Source organism: Haliotis cracherodii, unplaced genomic scaffold, assembly GCF_022045235.1.
Source record: "Haliotis cracherodii isolate W230 unplaced genomic scaffold, xgHalCrac1.p SCAF_9, whole genome shotgun sequence".
Lineage (NCBI taxonomy): Eukaryota > Metazoa > Mollusca > Gastropoda > Lepetellida > Haliotidae > Haliotis > Haliotis cracherodii.
Genome location: NW_027266343.1, coordinates 23398517 through 23412840, shown reverse-complemented (window position 1 = coordinate 23412840; position 14324 = coordinate 23398517). Strand labels below are relative to the sequence as shown.

Genomic DNA, 14324 nt, shown 5'->3' with positions numbered 1-14324 from the left:
TACGGAAACTGATTTTATTTCTCTTCATGAAAGATCTCAACCATCCGCAACTTGCTTTAAACGATTGGTTTCCACCATCCCTGTGCAAACGTAATGCCTCTTACTTTAATGCTTTCCCTGTAACACGTGTGCCTTTACTGCGATGATCTCTCATCCATGTTAGTACCTTATTTTCAATGTCAGGGAAATCTATTTTTCGCCGAGCCCCAGATCGACGTTTGCGTTTGGCTTTGTCTTTGGCTTCTGTTTTAGCCATTCTCGCACAAGCTTTCTATCGACCCCAAAATGTTTTGCTGTCAATGTAATGTTAGACTTTTCAGCAAACTGTATCACTTTTAATTTGAATGAAATGTCATAAGAGCAAAGTCTCTTCCCTTTGTGTGATGACAGATCGTCATTCATGCTTGCAAAGTGACCGTTACACTTACCACGATTTTGCACCTAGTAAATGTGTAATGAAGCATGATTGGTCAATATAGTAATCATGTGACTAATATTTATTACCTGTCCTGCGCAGTCGTTACTATCAATAAAACAAGCATGGCCGATATTTACAAGTTTGACAGCTCGGTTAGAGGATTTCATGTTTATCGTGATATATGGCAGCCCAATGAAGGAGAAGTATTATCAACCAAAAGAGAACCTGATAACCCATCCGATAAATTTGCGGTGTGTGTTGTTAATGGTGCGTGTGTGGTGGGACATTTGCCCCGGGAACTGAGCAAGACTCTTTCGTGTTTCATAAAGCATGGCGGTGTGATCACTTGTGTCATCACCGATCCAGAATATCAACATTCAGAAATCGCAGGAGGCCTCAAGATACTGTGTCAGCTACACTGCTTAGGTTCACCAAGATTAGTTGCCCAACTGATACAAGTTCTACAGTCAGAATAAGTAAGTTTTTTTGTACATTGGTCAATCGGAAGGGGGCGCTTATTGGGATGTTCACTTGCCAATATATTAGCAAACACCGCCATGGGCGCTTATTAGAGCAGGGCGCTTATTACGTCGAATACGGTAGGCCATTTTAAGATTTTGTATGTTATCATTATATCATAGTGGACTGAAATTGTTAGCTTCTATTGATGTTGTGTGCATGCAAGAGGAGTTCCTTTTGATGCAAGTTTAGACTTCCTTCCCAACCTCTGTGGATGTAACGGCAACAACTACTATCACAAGTCCGTTGTAGGGCCGACTTGTCTCAGGCCCAAAAGATGATGATAACACAATCCATTATTGCCCCAAAACTTTTCAACGACCGTTTAGGACAATCATAGACCAAGCGCTTTCAGGTCTACCATCAACTTAGTAGTGAAGGCCCATAGTTCATCGTACTTGGCTAAGCGACTACGTAAGCACTCCTGGGATGTTTCCTTCTGTGAACCTCCAAGAAAGATATATTAATCCTGTCGGGCAAGGAACTGTCTCAAGCTTTTTGGAGACCTGACCGCTCCCAACAACAGCCTGACTCCTTTTGTTTGTCTGAATCCAAGCAACGGTGATTAAGCCACAGCCAGATATGTGTGAGGTAGGAAAATACATTTATATGAGGAACCATACAAGGTATTGAGCCAAAATGTTGTGGAGAGAACACTCGGTCCAAGGTGAAGGTCAGCTACAATCAATAACGCGAATGTCCCCCGTTGGAATCAATAGCGGCCTGACATCTCTTGTCCATGGAAGAGACGCTAATGCAAATCACATCCTGGGGAATGGTAGCCTACTTGGCCTGCAATGCAAAAGCCAACTGCTGCAACATCTGGGGTTGTGGTTGACGTCAGCGTAGCTGTCAATCCAATTCATCCCACAGGTGCTCTATCGGGTTCAAATCCAGGGATCTGGAGGACCAGAGGAGAACATTGTTGTGTAGACAGGCTGTTGTGATATGTGCTGTATGCGGTTGAGTGTTGTCCTGCTGGAATACACAGTTGCTGTCGGCTGCAATCGGGAGGCAATTTAGTTGATTTATCGTTGAGGCGTAAGATTGGCCTGGATATGGACCGACCTGTCCTGCCATGATGAGAGATAGCTGCTCACATCATACCGCTACCCCCACCAAACCTGCCCACTTCCTGTACGCAGTTTCCGGCGTTACGTTCTCCCCAATGTCTGTAGACCCGTGCTCTTCCATCCCGTCGTAGGAGGAAAAATCTTGATTTGTCGCTGAATAGGACATATCTGTGTTGACGACACCAATGCAGTTGGATGTAACGATCTTGGGCGTGAGTGGTTACTCTTTGTCGTCCTGACTTGGCCGATCACGTGTTGACCCATGCTGTTGAAACCGATCCCATAGCCTTGTGATGGTGCTGGGCGCTACATTGAAAACCCTAGCTACAGCTGATCGGGATTCCCCTGCTTGCAAGCGGCCTATGACATTGTTTATTTGCAATTCTGTTAATCTTGGTATGTTGTTGAACTGTCACTGTTCGATGCCAGCAGATGCCAGGCAATCAAAAACCGTGCACTTTAATACAGTCAAGTCAAGTCATGTCGGATTAACCAGTATGTTGGATAAACAAAATTAGGTACTTTCAACGTTCCTAATCAAAATTTGGACAACACAATAGAAAACGATACAAACACATAGGAAAAGGAAAAATGAAATATTCACAAAACTACTGTTACAGACTGTATGACTGATTCAAAACTACTTTCTAAAGCATAGTCTGGAATGGAAGTCGCTAATTTGAAACTAGTGCCGCAATGCTTAAGAAAGCTGCTTTCTTGGTGGCTAATGTCGACTTCCTGTTAGTAATTTCATTGGTCGGTCAAAGTTCATTCTGAGATGACCTGTAATGGGATGTCCTCAGCAGTAGTCCTCAGCCATTGAAATATGCAGCTACTCACCAACTCGTCTTGCATCAAAACACGGGGCTGTGTCTCGCGGGCAGATGACCACGGAGTAGGCTGATCACTGTTTCGGATTAACGAGACTGATTAATGAGTGTTTTCTGCAATTCTTTGCAAATTAGGTGTGTGGGAGTCGAAGTGCGAGACTGTCAGATTAACAGGTCTAAATAGCACTGATTAAATCTTCCATCATTTGTGTCGGATAAGGCTGATTGTCGGATTAATGAGTGTCGGATTAACGAGACTTGACTGTACTGTTCTTAGTGCTGCTGCATGTGCAGTGCATGCAGCTCCATGGCCTTTTTTCCCCAAAATGGTACATGTTTCCAGATTCACTATTTCCATGTCCTTGTTGAGATCATTTTGATCCGAGAAATTTGAAACAGACTCTATAACATATTAAACCTTTTCATTTTGCACCTCTTGACTTTTTATTTTGATTTTATGGCCCAAAATATCTGTATTGCGTTTCTGTTTTTGAAGAGTATACCTACTCCCGGTCCAGTGGGGGGACGTCTGTCCCTCTTCACCGACAACTGGAGACTTAATACATCTGACTACTAAATCCTACACGTTGTCAACCACAGATACAAGCTTCATTTCGAATCCCAGGCATCAACTTGTATCCAGACCCAGGGGCAACAGATTCCCTCTGAAAGGAGCTAAGTTGGTGGCTGCCCCACTTGCTATCAAAACCCTATTAGTCAAGCAGGCCATTCGGGAACTCCAAGATATGGATACACATTCTCGACATGAGGATAATAGACCCAATGGTCCTGAACAATTCCTTCTTGATCCTCCACCAAAATATCAGATGTAATCTGGCCGAAATAACTACAGTCAACACTATGTCAAGCCTATTGGCTCTTCAGGATCGGCGTCCAAGCTGCGTTCCTCCACATGCTGTTTCTTCCTTCATTCCAGAGATATCTCCAGTTTACAGTCAATGGCCACTGCTACAAGTTCCGGGTACTTCGGTTCAGGATCTTGATTGCCCCTTGGTTCTTTACCAGGATAACATGCACTTCCACAGATACTAGTACAATTTTGTAGTGGCCAATCAGGACAAATCTCAGCATATTCAAAACGCCCAAACATTTTCTGACACATCAGGGTTTCTCTGACTCTTACTCAGGACATCATTTACATAGGCACCCGCTTCCTTCCGACCATGGGATATCTCTGCCCTCTGGATGATCGATACCTCCATGCTACTAATGATAAAAAAGCCAGTATCTCATCCCGGTCCTTCGATCAGATGGTGGATGTCCCTTCTCAGCAGGTTGATCTCATCACAGGATATGACTTACAAGGGCTGGCTGTAGATACGCCCTCTACAATCCTGGATCAATGCCATATACAAGATCTTTCTATCAACACCCGAGTGTCCTTACCAACCAACTGACGTCAGGGCCTTCACTGGTGAACTATTAATGTCGTAATATAGGGCACTCCCCTCACTTACCACCAGCCCATCATCTGCCTCTTCACATCAATTGCTGTAAGATAAAAGTAATTTTTATGCACTTCTGTCCTGGAAGGATCTAATCCACAACTCATCAGTTCGAGCCAACACACCACACTATCAGAAACAGGGAGGAACCAAGTACCATTCCCTGATGACAGAAACTTCTTGGCTATTTGCCTTGGCAGACTCTAGCAATACTCTTCCAGGCATTTTCCAGGCAACTTGAACACCCTAGTCGTGACTCTCTCCCAGAAAGGCAGGATCATGTCCAAGGAATGGATGTCTTCCAATGGATCACAGCGATGTGGGACACACCACATTTGGATTTGTTTACGACTTGCCTCAATCATCAGCTTTCCACTTACGCCAGCCTAATCCTGGACCAAAGGCATTCATACTAGATGCCCTGTCAATGTATTGGACCGGCATCTTCACCTATGCCTTTCCCATCATGGCACTCCTGGAAAAAGTGATCCGTAACAGAAAAAACAGAATGTATCATCATTCTGATCGCACCAATCTGGCCCAGTTGACCATGGTTTCCCAGACTCTTGTCACTTCTGATGGAAGATCCTCTCCCACTGCAACTGCGCAGAGACCTTCTTCTTCACTATCCCCATGGTTCCCAATTTTCTCTCTGAGAGGATAATAAATTCCGTCATGGCATGATTGAGGGATAGATCTGCTCCTTACACTGTTCTTCAACAAGACAGATTGATCATCAGCAACCACCCTATTTTGAACGGGCTCAGGAGATCTTTTCTTCTGGAAGGCATTCGCACTCCCAGGATATTTCCGAAATAGAATATATATGTAGTTCTATTGGCTCCTCTAACTGACTGAAGGCATAGAAAGCTGCTGTTCTGTAGCCATAGCAACTGCGGGTCGGGTTTCCAAATTACACACCTTGGACTACTAAAGTCTTACCCATGAGAAGGACTGGAAATCAATCTCCGCCAGACTTTGTATCCCCAAAACAGTTCACTGCTATCTATGGGACCTTTAGGCCATTGTGATTACACTATTCCTGCATTTGGACCTACGGTAGATCTTCCAGACCACTTATTATGTCCTATCCATGCACTTAAATACTACCTGGTTGCTGCAAACCCCTATCAACGTTGGCAGAAAAGACTCTTTATATCCAACTCCGACCGGGACATTACAAAATATAAATTGTCAATGCAACAGAAAAAACAGCTAAGATTTTCTGGGGAAACAGATTCCACTTGGGTGAGCAAGTGTGAAAATTATATGAATGGACCACTGAAATCAGTGATGACACCAGGTGTTTGCGAAAAGGGTAAGCATATCCTGACCTACTAGTACTAAGCACCCGCCATTTATACAATTGGCATAAAAAAGTAAGAATTTATTGCCTGACACAACACAGCAGCACTCCTGCCAAGCAACGTCAGCCTGTAAACCAGCTTCTATAGCTTCAAGCTCCTCCCATTCGGGGCTCATATTCAGTACATGAGATCAGAACTCTGGCCACCAGTCTTTTGTCATGTACTTCCGTTGAACAGGTCATTTGCCAAAGTGGCAAAGAAGCATTTACCTGCCTGGAAGTTCCAATAAGGCATCATACAATAAATACACTTAGCAAAAATGAGAGATGTTTGCTTGAAGTTGAAGTAGTGGTCGATGCGAGTTAAAAATATTATAACTTACTGGGATATTGCTTACAGAACTCTGGAGGCTGTTACTGGATCCAACCAGGTTATTCTGGAAATATAAAAAACCCATATTAAGTAAACAATGACCATGGACAGGCAACAGACATAACTGATAATTGCAGAAACATTTCTAGCTACTGTATTAGCCACATTAGCACCTTGGATGTTTAGAAAATCAACAACAACAGTGCCACAGCTCTGAAGCTTACTTAGACATGTAGTTCTGAATGTCAACACAGAGAGCCACCAATGCATGTAGTAGTATAGGTAATAGGGGTTCTGGATCACTTCCACTGGAGCTGGATTTATTTACCTATACTGCTACTACAGGGGGCATTTTTTATGCCAAAATGATTATGCGATTCAACGATAGTCATGAGATTAAGTTAAATTGGCTCTAGCTCACCCATACCTGGGGCCAATCATGGCTTTAGATGAGCCTAAATGGTAATAAAAATATTCTTCATTATTTTTATCAATAAAGCGATATTCAACATTTTTATTAAGTTCTTCGTTCATTTTACTAAGAGACCAGACTATATAACTACACTCTTCTTGTAAATTGATAAGAAACAATTGATAACCGTATTTGGTTGGTTTGACATCACTGATATAATAAAAACCTTGTGGTAATTCTCTCCATTCAATAGTTTTTTCGATCTCCATTATCATATATATTTATGTAAGCATTTGTCTAAATGTGATCAAACGATAGTAAGCAATCTATTTTTAATCTCCAACCAGTTCTTTGGTTTTGGCACGGAATAATTGACGTGCTTGTTGCCTCCCCTGTTCTATGAACTTTTTTTTCTCGTCTTCGCTAATACCACTGGTCTTACAAGATTTTGATCGAATCTCCTGCGCTAAACGAAACTCATCCTCGGATATCTTACAATCGACCATTGCTGTCGAAATATGATCCTCAATGCTGTTCAACTTTGCTTCGGCGAGTATCCGAATACTATCGTGTTTTAATGCTTTCTTTTGTAACCTACGAGAAATGAATTTTATCGCTATTCCTGCCAGTCCCGAGACTCCGGCGGCTATTTCTATGCCGAGCACGATAGGCGCGGCGATTATAGTTGATAGTAAACCGACACCAGCTACACCGAGTCCCATGCCAGCTGCTACAAGAGCGGTGTCAACTCCATCCAGAGCATTCACGGCTCTGCGATACTTTTTATACAATCCAAGTCTCAACTCCCTATCCTTCTCTATTCGATGTTTTATGTGGCTTATTTGATGTAATCGAAATCCATCAACAGTTTCCATCTTTTCAATTGCTTCATCGAGCGCTGGATATAAACTCATAGTGTATATTACGAATATATAATAGTCTTTAATTGGTGTGATCCCTTCAAGCTTTGCTCTCTCGGAGAAACAATTTAGAGCAAATCATATGAACTTTGAGAGTGGCATTCCTTATATGATAACAAAGTTTGTGCATCCAAACGATACAACAGACGCTTGGATTGAATTTCTTAATGATAAAACGGAAAATAATTTTACTAACCCAGGATTTGAAAGAGTTAATGAATACTATCTTGTTTTAATGCTTTCTTTTGTAACCTACGAGAAATGAATTTTATCGCTATTCCTGCCAGTCCCGAGACTCCGGCGGCTATTTCCATGCCGAGCGCGGCGATTATAGTTGATAGTAAACCGACACCAGCTACACCGAGTCCCATGCCAGCTGCTACAAGAGCGGTGTCAACTCCATCCAGAGCATTCACGGCTCTGCGATACTTTTTATACAATCCAAGTCTCAACTCCCTATCCTTCTCTATTCGATGTTTTATGTGGCTTATTTGATGTAATCGAAATCCATCAACAGTTTCCATCTTTTCAATTGCTTCATCGAGCGCTGGATATAAACTCATAGTGTATATTACGAATATATAATAGTCTTTAATTGGTGTGATCCCTTCAAGCTTTGCTCTCTCGGAGAAACAATTTAGAGCAAATCATATGAACTTTGAGAGTGGCATTCCTTATATGATAACAAAGTTTGTGCATCCAAACGATACAACAGACGCTTGGATTGAATTTCTTAATGATAAAACGGAAAATAATTTTACTAACCCAGGATTTGAAAGAGTTAATGAATACTATCTTGTTTTAATGCTTTCTTTTGTAACCTACGAGAAATGAATTTTATCGCTATTCCTGCCAGTCCCGAGACTCCGGCGGCTATTTCCATGCCGAGCGCGGCGATTATAGTTGATAGTAAACCGACACCAGCTACACCGAGTCCCATGCCAGCTGCTACAAGAGCGGTGTCAACTCCATCCAGAGCATTCACGGCTCTGCGATACTTTTTATACAATCCAAGTCTCAACTCCCTATCCTTCTCCATTCAATGTTTTATGTCGCTTATATGTCAACAGTTTCCATCTTTTCAATTGCTTCAACGAGAGCTGGATATAAACTCATAGTGTATATTACGAATATATAATAGTCTTTAATTGGTCTTGCTTAAATGTTTTGAGAGTATACATCAACCTTATCAAATGTATATTATACGGCAAGAATATCTTAGAAAGAGAAATACTACCACTTTTAATAATTTGAACCCCCTCGAGGGTTGCAACGGGTGATGCTTCGACATGAATAATACTGCAACGTTGACGCTCGTGTTTCTTGAGCCATTTAATCGATAGACCTGGTAATATTTCGAAGGCATCTACCGTTACATCTCCGAACAAGACTTCAATAATAAGCGTAGAAATATTAGGTATTGCACTCAAGTTAACTTTAATATCATCGAATTCAGCAACCAAATTTAATCTAACATTTTGTAAGGCCGGACGACTATATAACATATGACCTGGTTTTTCTGGCAGGGGAGTGACTAACACACTTTTTCGTTTTGATGGGATATAGGCCGCGAGTACGATACCACTATTTATTATCTTAGTTAAATTATGTCCCTTACCCATCATCACATAAGGTGGGGTAATGACGATATTCAGTAGCCACTCGATGTTTGCTTCGACCATAGTCCATTTATTCTCACCGTTGAGAATAATATTGTACGGAGTGTTTTTAAGGAATCTACTAACGTCGACATCGCTTAAATCTTCTAGATTTTCCGGGAATGTAACTTCTATACATTATCGTGTAAGTGTAAAGCGTATAACTTACCATTGGTAACTGGTTTATCGAATCCTTCTGTGTCTCCGAGATCGGAAAGCGCAATTGTATTACATTGTCTGAGCGTTCCAGGGCCTGATGCATCAACGATTATTTATAATATGGAGTGTTACACTTAAGTATCCTATATGTACAGGTTGGTGTTTTACATCTAATACAGAAATTTTGAGGTCTGAAATAATACCCCGCTTTAATTTTTTATATTGTAATGTTGAGAAAGATTCCGTTCTGCCACTATTGTATTTTTCATTTTTCACTGGAATAGATCTGAGCAGAGTTGAAGGACTTTCTAGTTGAATATTATTTGTCGTGCTTATTTGATCAAGATGGATGCAAAACTCTTTATAGGGAACTAAATCGGACAATGTCTCTCCATCAAATGTTGACTTGAATATTGCCAAAATTCCGTGTGTAAATCCAAGTGTAGCTGATAAGTTCCCTACAATCCGTACACCTTTTTCTCCAGTGTCGAATCTCAACATCCCATTCGACTCATATTGTGTTAGACTAATTCCATTAGGCTTAAAAATTTCATCATTGAGTGAGTATACGCTGTAATACCCATCAGGTATAATAATGATTTTTTCAATTAGATTTTTTTCATCTAATATCCATATCTTATTATTACCTCTCGCAGCATTTATATTGGTCCACAGCGGGTAATACGTTACGTCACAGATGGCGACTTCGAGCTGACCAGCTGAGTTATCGATAGTACGAAGCAGTTGAATAGACTGACCATTTGTTTTTCCCGGGAGTGTAACATACATATCAATTATACAATGATACTATATCATAACTTAAATATGGAATCAACCATTATTTATAATATGGAGTGTCACACTTAAGTATCCTATATGTACAGGTTGGTGTTTTACATCTAATATAGAAATTTTGAGGTCTGAAATAATACGCCGCTTCAATTCTTTATATTGTAATGTTGAGAAAGATTCCGTTCTACCGCTATTATATTTTTCATTTTTCACTGGAACAGATCTGAGCAGAGTTGAAGGACTTTCTAGTTGAATATTATCCGTCGTGCTTATTTGATCAAGATGGATGCACAACTCTTTATAGGGAGCTAAATCGGGCAGAACTGTATCGGGCACTATTTTTTTGGGTAGTAATACTACTAACCGTGCAAATCCAAATGTAACTGCTAAGTCCTCGTAAAAAGTTACTCTTTTTTCTCCATGTTCAAATTTCAACATCCCATTCGATTCATTTTGTGTGAGACTAGCTCCATTAGGCTTAAAAAATTCATCACTGAGTGACCGTACGCTGTAATACCCATCAGGTATAATAATGAGGTTTTTTTCACTTGATATCCATATCTTATTATTACCTCTCACAGCACTTCTATTGGTCCACAGCGGGTAATACGTTATATCGCATAGGGCGACTTCGAGGTGTCCATCCGAGTTATCGATAGTATGTAGCAGTTCAATAGACTGACCATTTGTTATTCCCGGGAGTGTAACATACATATTAAATATACAATGATACTATATCATAACTTAAATATGAAATCAACTTACATTACTATTCAATCGATTATAGTAACTGCCTCTGGTGCTAAGTTTACCGTTAAATTCCACGATATCTTTAAAAAATACAGTTTCACGGCAACTAGCGATAAAATGGTGCACGATTGGTTTCACAATCCGATGCAATTTTGGCAGAATCAGTTAAACTTTGCCGTATGGTGTGCCACAACGGGATGTGGCGTATCTGTTAATGCCCCAGGATTTAAACTATATAAGTCTGTTATATTATTTCACGTGTACTATCAGATTAGACGTATACTTAAAGAAATTAGTGCTCCATTACCGCTGGATCCAGCATGGAATCACGCAAATAATCATTATAATAAGAGGGCCTTCGAACGTATTTGAAATGAATTTAATGTTTCTACGAGTAAAGATTGGCACATTAAAGGACCTAGCCATGGTCTAGGTATTCCGTAATCTGGACAAAGAACTATTAAAGATAAAAGCGATTATTTAATTAAAGAGGGTGTGATCCCTTCAAGCTTTGCTCTCTCGGAGAAACAGTTTAGAGCAAATCGTATGAACTTTGAGAGTGGCATTCCTTATATTATAACAAAGTTTGTGCATCCAAACGATACAACAGACGCTTGGATTGAATTTCTTAATGATAAAACAGAAAATGATTTTACTAACCAAGGATTTGAAAGAGTTAATGAATCGATAAGAACTTATGTATGGGCAATTCTCGGTGCACAATCGCAAACACGAACGTCCATTATCGGTACTGGGACGGCGTTCGATGTGCAAAAACAGTTTGTCGCAAAACGTGGAGGACGCCATTAATTCACCAGTTGACATACCATCGTCTATAAAGCGTTTTCAAGATGTATTACAGTCCGCTCAATCCAGAGTGGACTTCGTTTATGCGCCGAGACTATACATGTCTCCGAGTAATGTGGAACTTAAGATCGGTCATGTGATAGGTTATAATAATAAAATTGTTATCACTACCGATCAACAAAAACCAGGTATAAATTCAGATATTAACGTCGAATTAATAACGCAAACGATCACGGGCGAAACGGGAATAGTCAAGCCACAAACACCAACTATCGCTCAACCATCTTCTGACGCACAAGTGTCACCGCCTATTGCAGCTAAAAATATTGCGATGAAAAAACAGCGCTTGTAGCTGGTGGAGTCGCGGCTGGTTTACTCATGATTTCGTTAAATAGTTCTTAATGAACTGATTTGGTTAAATAGTTCTTAGCGAACTGATTTGGTTAAATAGATCGTAGCGAATACGTACAACAGCCCTGCAATTGCTACGATCAGCCCCCACATGTTTTGACTAAGCCAAGTGGTGGTCTTAGCTAATAAATTCAATAGCCAGGAAACAACACTCCCTATTATACCGGGAAGTGCGGCCGCGGCTTTTTCAGCGAGCTTTCCCAGTGCTGAACCTAATGCTTTTAAATGCTTTTTTATCCACTCTTTTATACCGTTTTTATCACTAGGCAGTGATCCGCCACCACCTGTACCACCTGTGCCACCTGTTAACGCGAGAGTCAAAGTCGATATAATAAATCCCAACGCGGTTAAAATACTGGCAATTGTTATTCCCTGTTCTCTGAACAATGTTTGAATTTTATCGGCGAGTGTAGTGTTATTGTTGAGGACTTGATCGATAGCTTCTCGAATTCGACTGATTTGCGAACGAAGTGCCTTTCTATTACTGGAAGCAGCCTCAATGCGGGCCAATCTTTCGTATTCTAAGTTACGCAGTCTTTCTGCAACGCGACGTCTACTGAATTCATCACCCGCCTGTTCAAGTTTTGTTTTCTCATAAGCTATATGCTTGTTGAATTCGGATAGCTTGACTGTATTATTGATGAGTTCTCCCCGCATTGTTTGCATTGCCTTGTCAAGACCTCGTAAATCCCTAATACTAAACTCCAAGGATGGTGGTACCTGTAACGTAGAATTATCGTAGTAGTTATCCAAGATTTTTCTGAGTCTGTTCAAAACCACCATCGAGGCTGTTTCCAAATTATCTGTATTACCGAGTTCATCACGCACGGTTCGAAGAACCTTAGTAGTCTTCCCGGGAAGTTTTGCTCGTCCGTAGTCCACAAAACCTAATTTATCACGAACAAACACGGTGCCGTGTTTATTCGCAATATTCCTTTACCATCTATCATAAACTTTGAATGGTCACGACCTATTGGGGTAACATAATTTTTATCTTCTTTTGAGGCATCGTAATAATCATTGACGTTTGATTGTAAAAGTTCATCGTTAAGACTACTAAACCTGGTTTCATCAGTACCCTCTTCGATTGGATTCGGATCATCTAAGGTACTTAGATCAAGTCATTTTTATATTAAACATAGGGTACATGTTTTCAATATAACAATGTCTTCGCAATACGGACGCAAGTTAAACCCACAACGTAGACTTCGAGATCCATAGGGGTCAAGGCAATTCATCAGTCTGTAACTATAACTAATAACCCTAGTACCATCGATCAGAATCAAACGCTTCTGGTCGCTTTCCTAATCTCGGCGCACACGATGTGTTAGTTCCGGGAACTGTCCGACTAGCATTTACGATTAGTTTGACTTCTACCAATGTTAACAGGGAGCCCGTTCAGAACATAGGTCGTGCTATCATTAAGAAAATTGCCATTAAAATTAGCGGTAATGAGGTTTTGAGTATCGACGATAGCGATGTATACTATTGTTACATGGATCTCTGGAGAACGGATAAAGAGCGGGAAAACTTACAGTACCAAGGTATTTGTAATAAGAACACATTGAGACTGCGCGTGGGCGCTGAAAATGGTGATGATACCGACGAAGAAGATAAGGCCGTTGCCGACGCATTAGGTAACCGATTTTATGTTCCCCTAGACTTTGAATTACTAGATTCCCACATGCCCTTTTATCAAGCATCCCTAGGCGACAAGTTAGAATACGAACTCACTTTTAATGACTACGGTAGAGTAATCAGAGCTGCTGAAGATGCTAGCTATTCCATTGACAATATCTCGCTGGAGTACGATATGATAACGGATCCCGAATTAGCCAGACAAATTCGTAACCAGTATACCGGAAGTTTAGCCATTTTGTACAATCGCGTGCTGCGACACCGAAAGATCACAAGGGAAAAAAAAGATTCGATGTGGAATATCAATCTAAACGTTCCCACGAGGTCGTTGAAGGGTATTTTAATGTTGTTCAAGGACCCCTCCGATGCATTTAAAAGAAATACCGAGAAGTTCTACAATCCCAAGATTACAAAAGTAGAATTGACTATCGAGGGCATTCCTAATCAACTATATAGCCAAGGAACGCAAGCGTATCACCAGTGGGATGAGATTAAAAAACTTCCTTCTATAAAACGTTCCCCAGAAGTTAACGCGGTCGTGAAAGATCTGTCTCTCGGGAGTGTATCGATGGGTGAATACCTCACCTCGAAGTACGCGCTATGGCTCGACATGTGAACAACGGACGATGACCAACTACACGGCAGTGGGAGGAGAATAGAAAATGCTAGCGAGGGTGTCACTATACAGATAACGAAGCTCCAGGAAGCGGCTGGTAAAATAAACATATATTTGTACGTGATTATGGATGCACAACTTAATATACAAAATGGGAGATTCGTGCAAGCAATCTA

At 40.9% G+C, this 14324-nt stretch overlaps 1 protein-coding gene across 4 annotated transcripts in view; it reads right to left on the bottom strand.

The window, feature by feature from the left end:
* LOC139452190 (prominin-1-like) overlaps nt 1-14324 on the bottom strand; it is a 508194-nt gene that overhangs the window by 183778 nt on the left and 310092 nt on the right. For all 4 annotated transcript variants that reach the window (XR_011652352.1, XM_071233561.1, XM_071233559.1 and 1 more), the window contains one exon: nt 5996-6049. Coding sequence is in view for 3 of the 4 variants with exons in the window: in XM_071233561.1 (XP_071089662.1) it covers nt 5996-6049 (54 nt within the window). In the remaining variant the exon portion in view is untranslated. The remainder of the gene's footprint in view (nt 1-5995; nt 6050-14324) is intronic.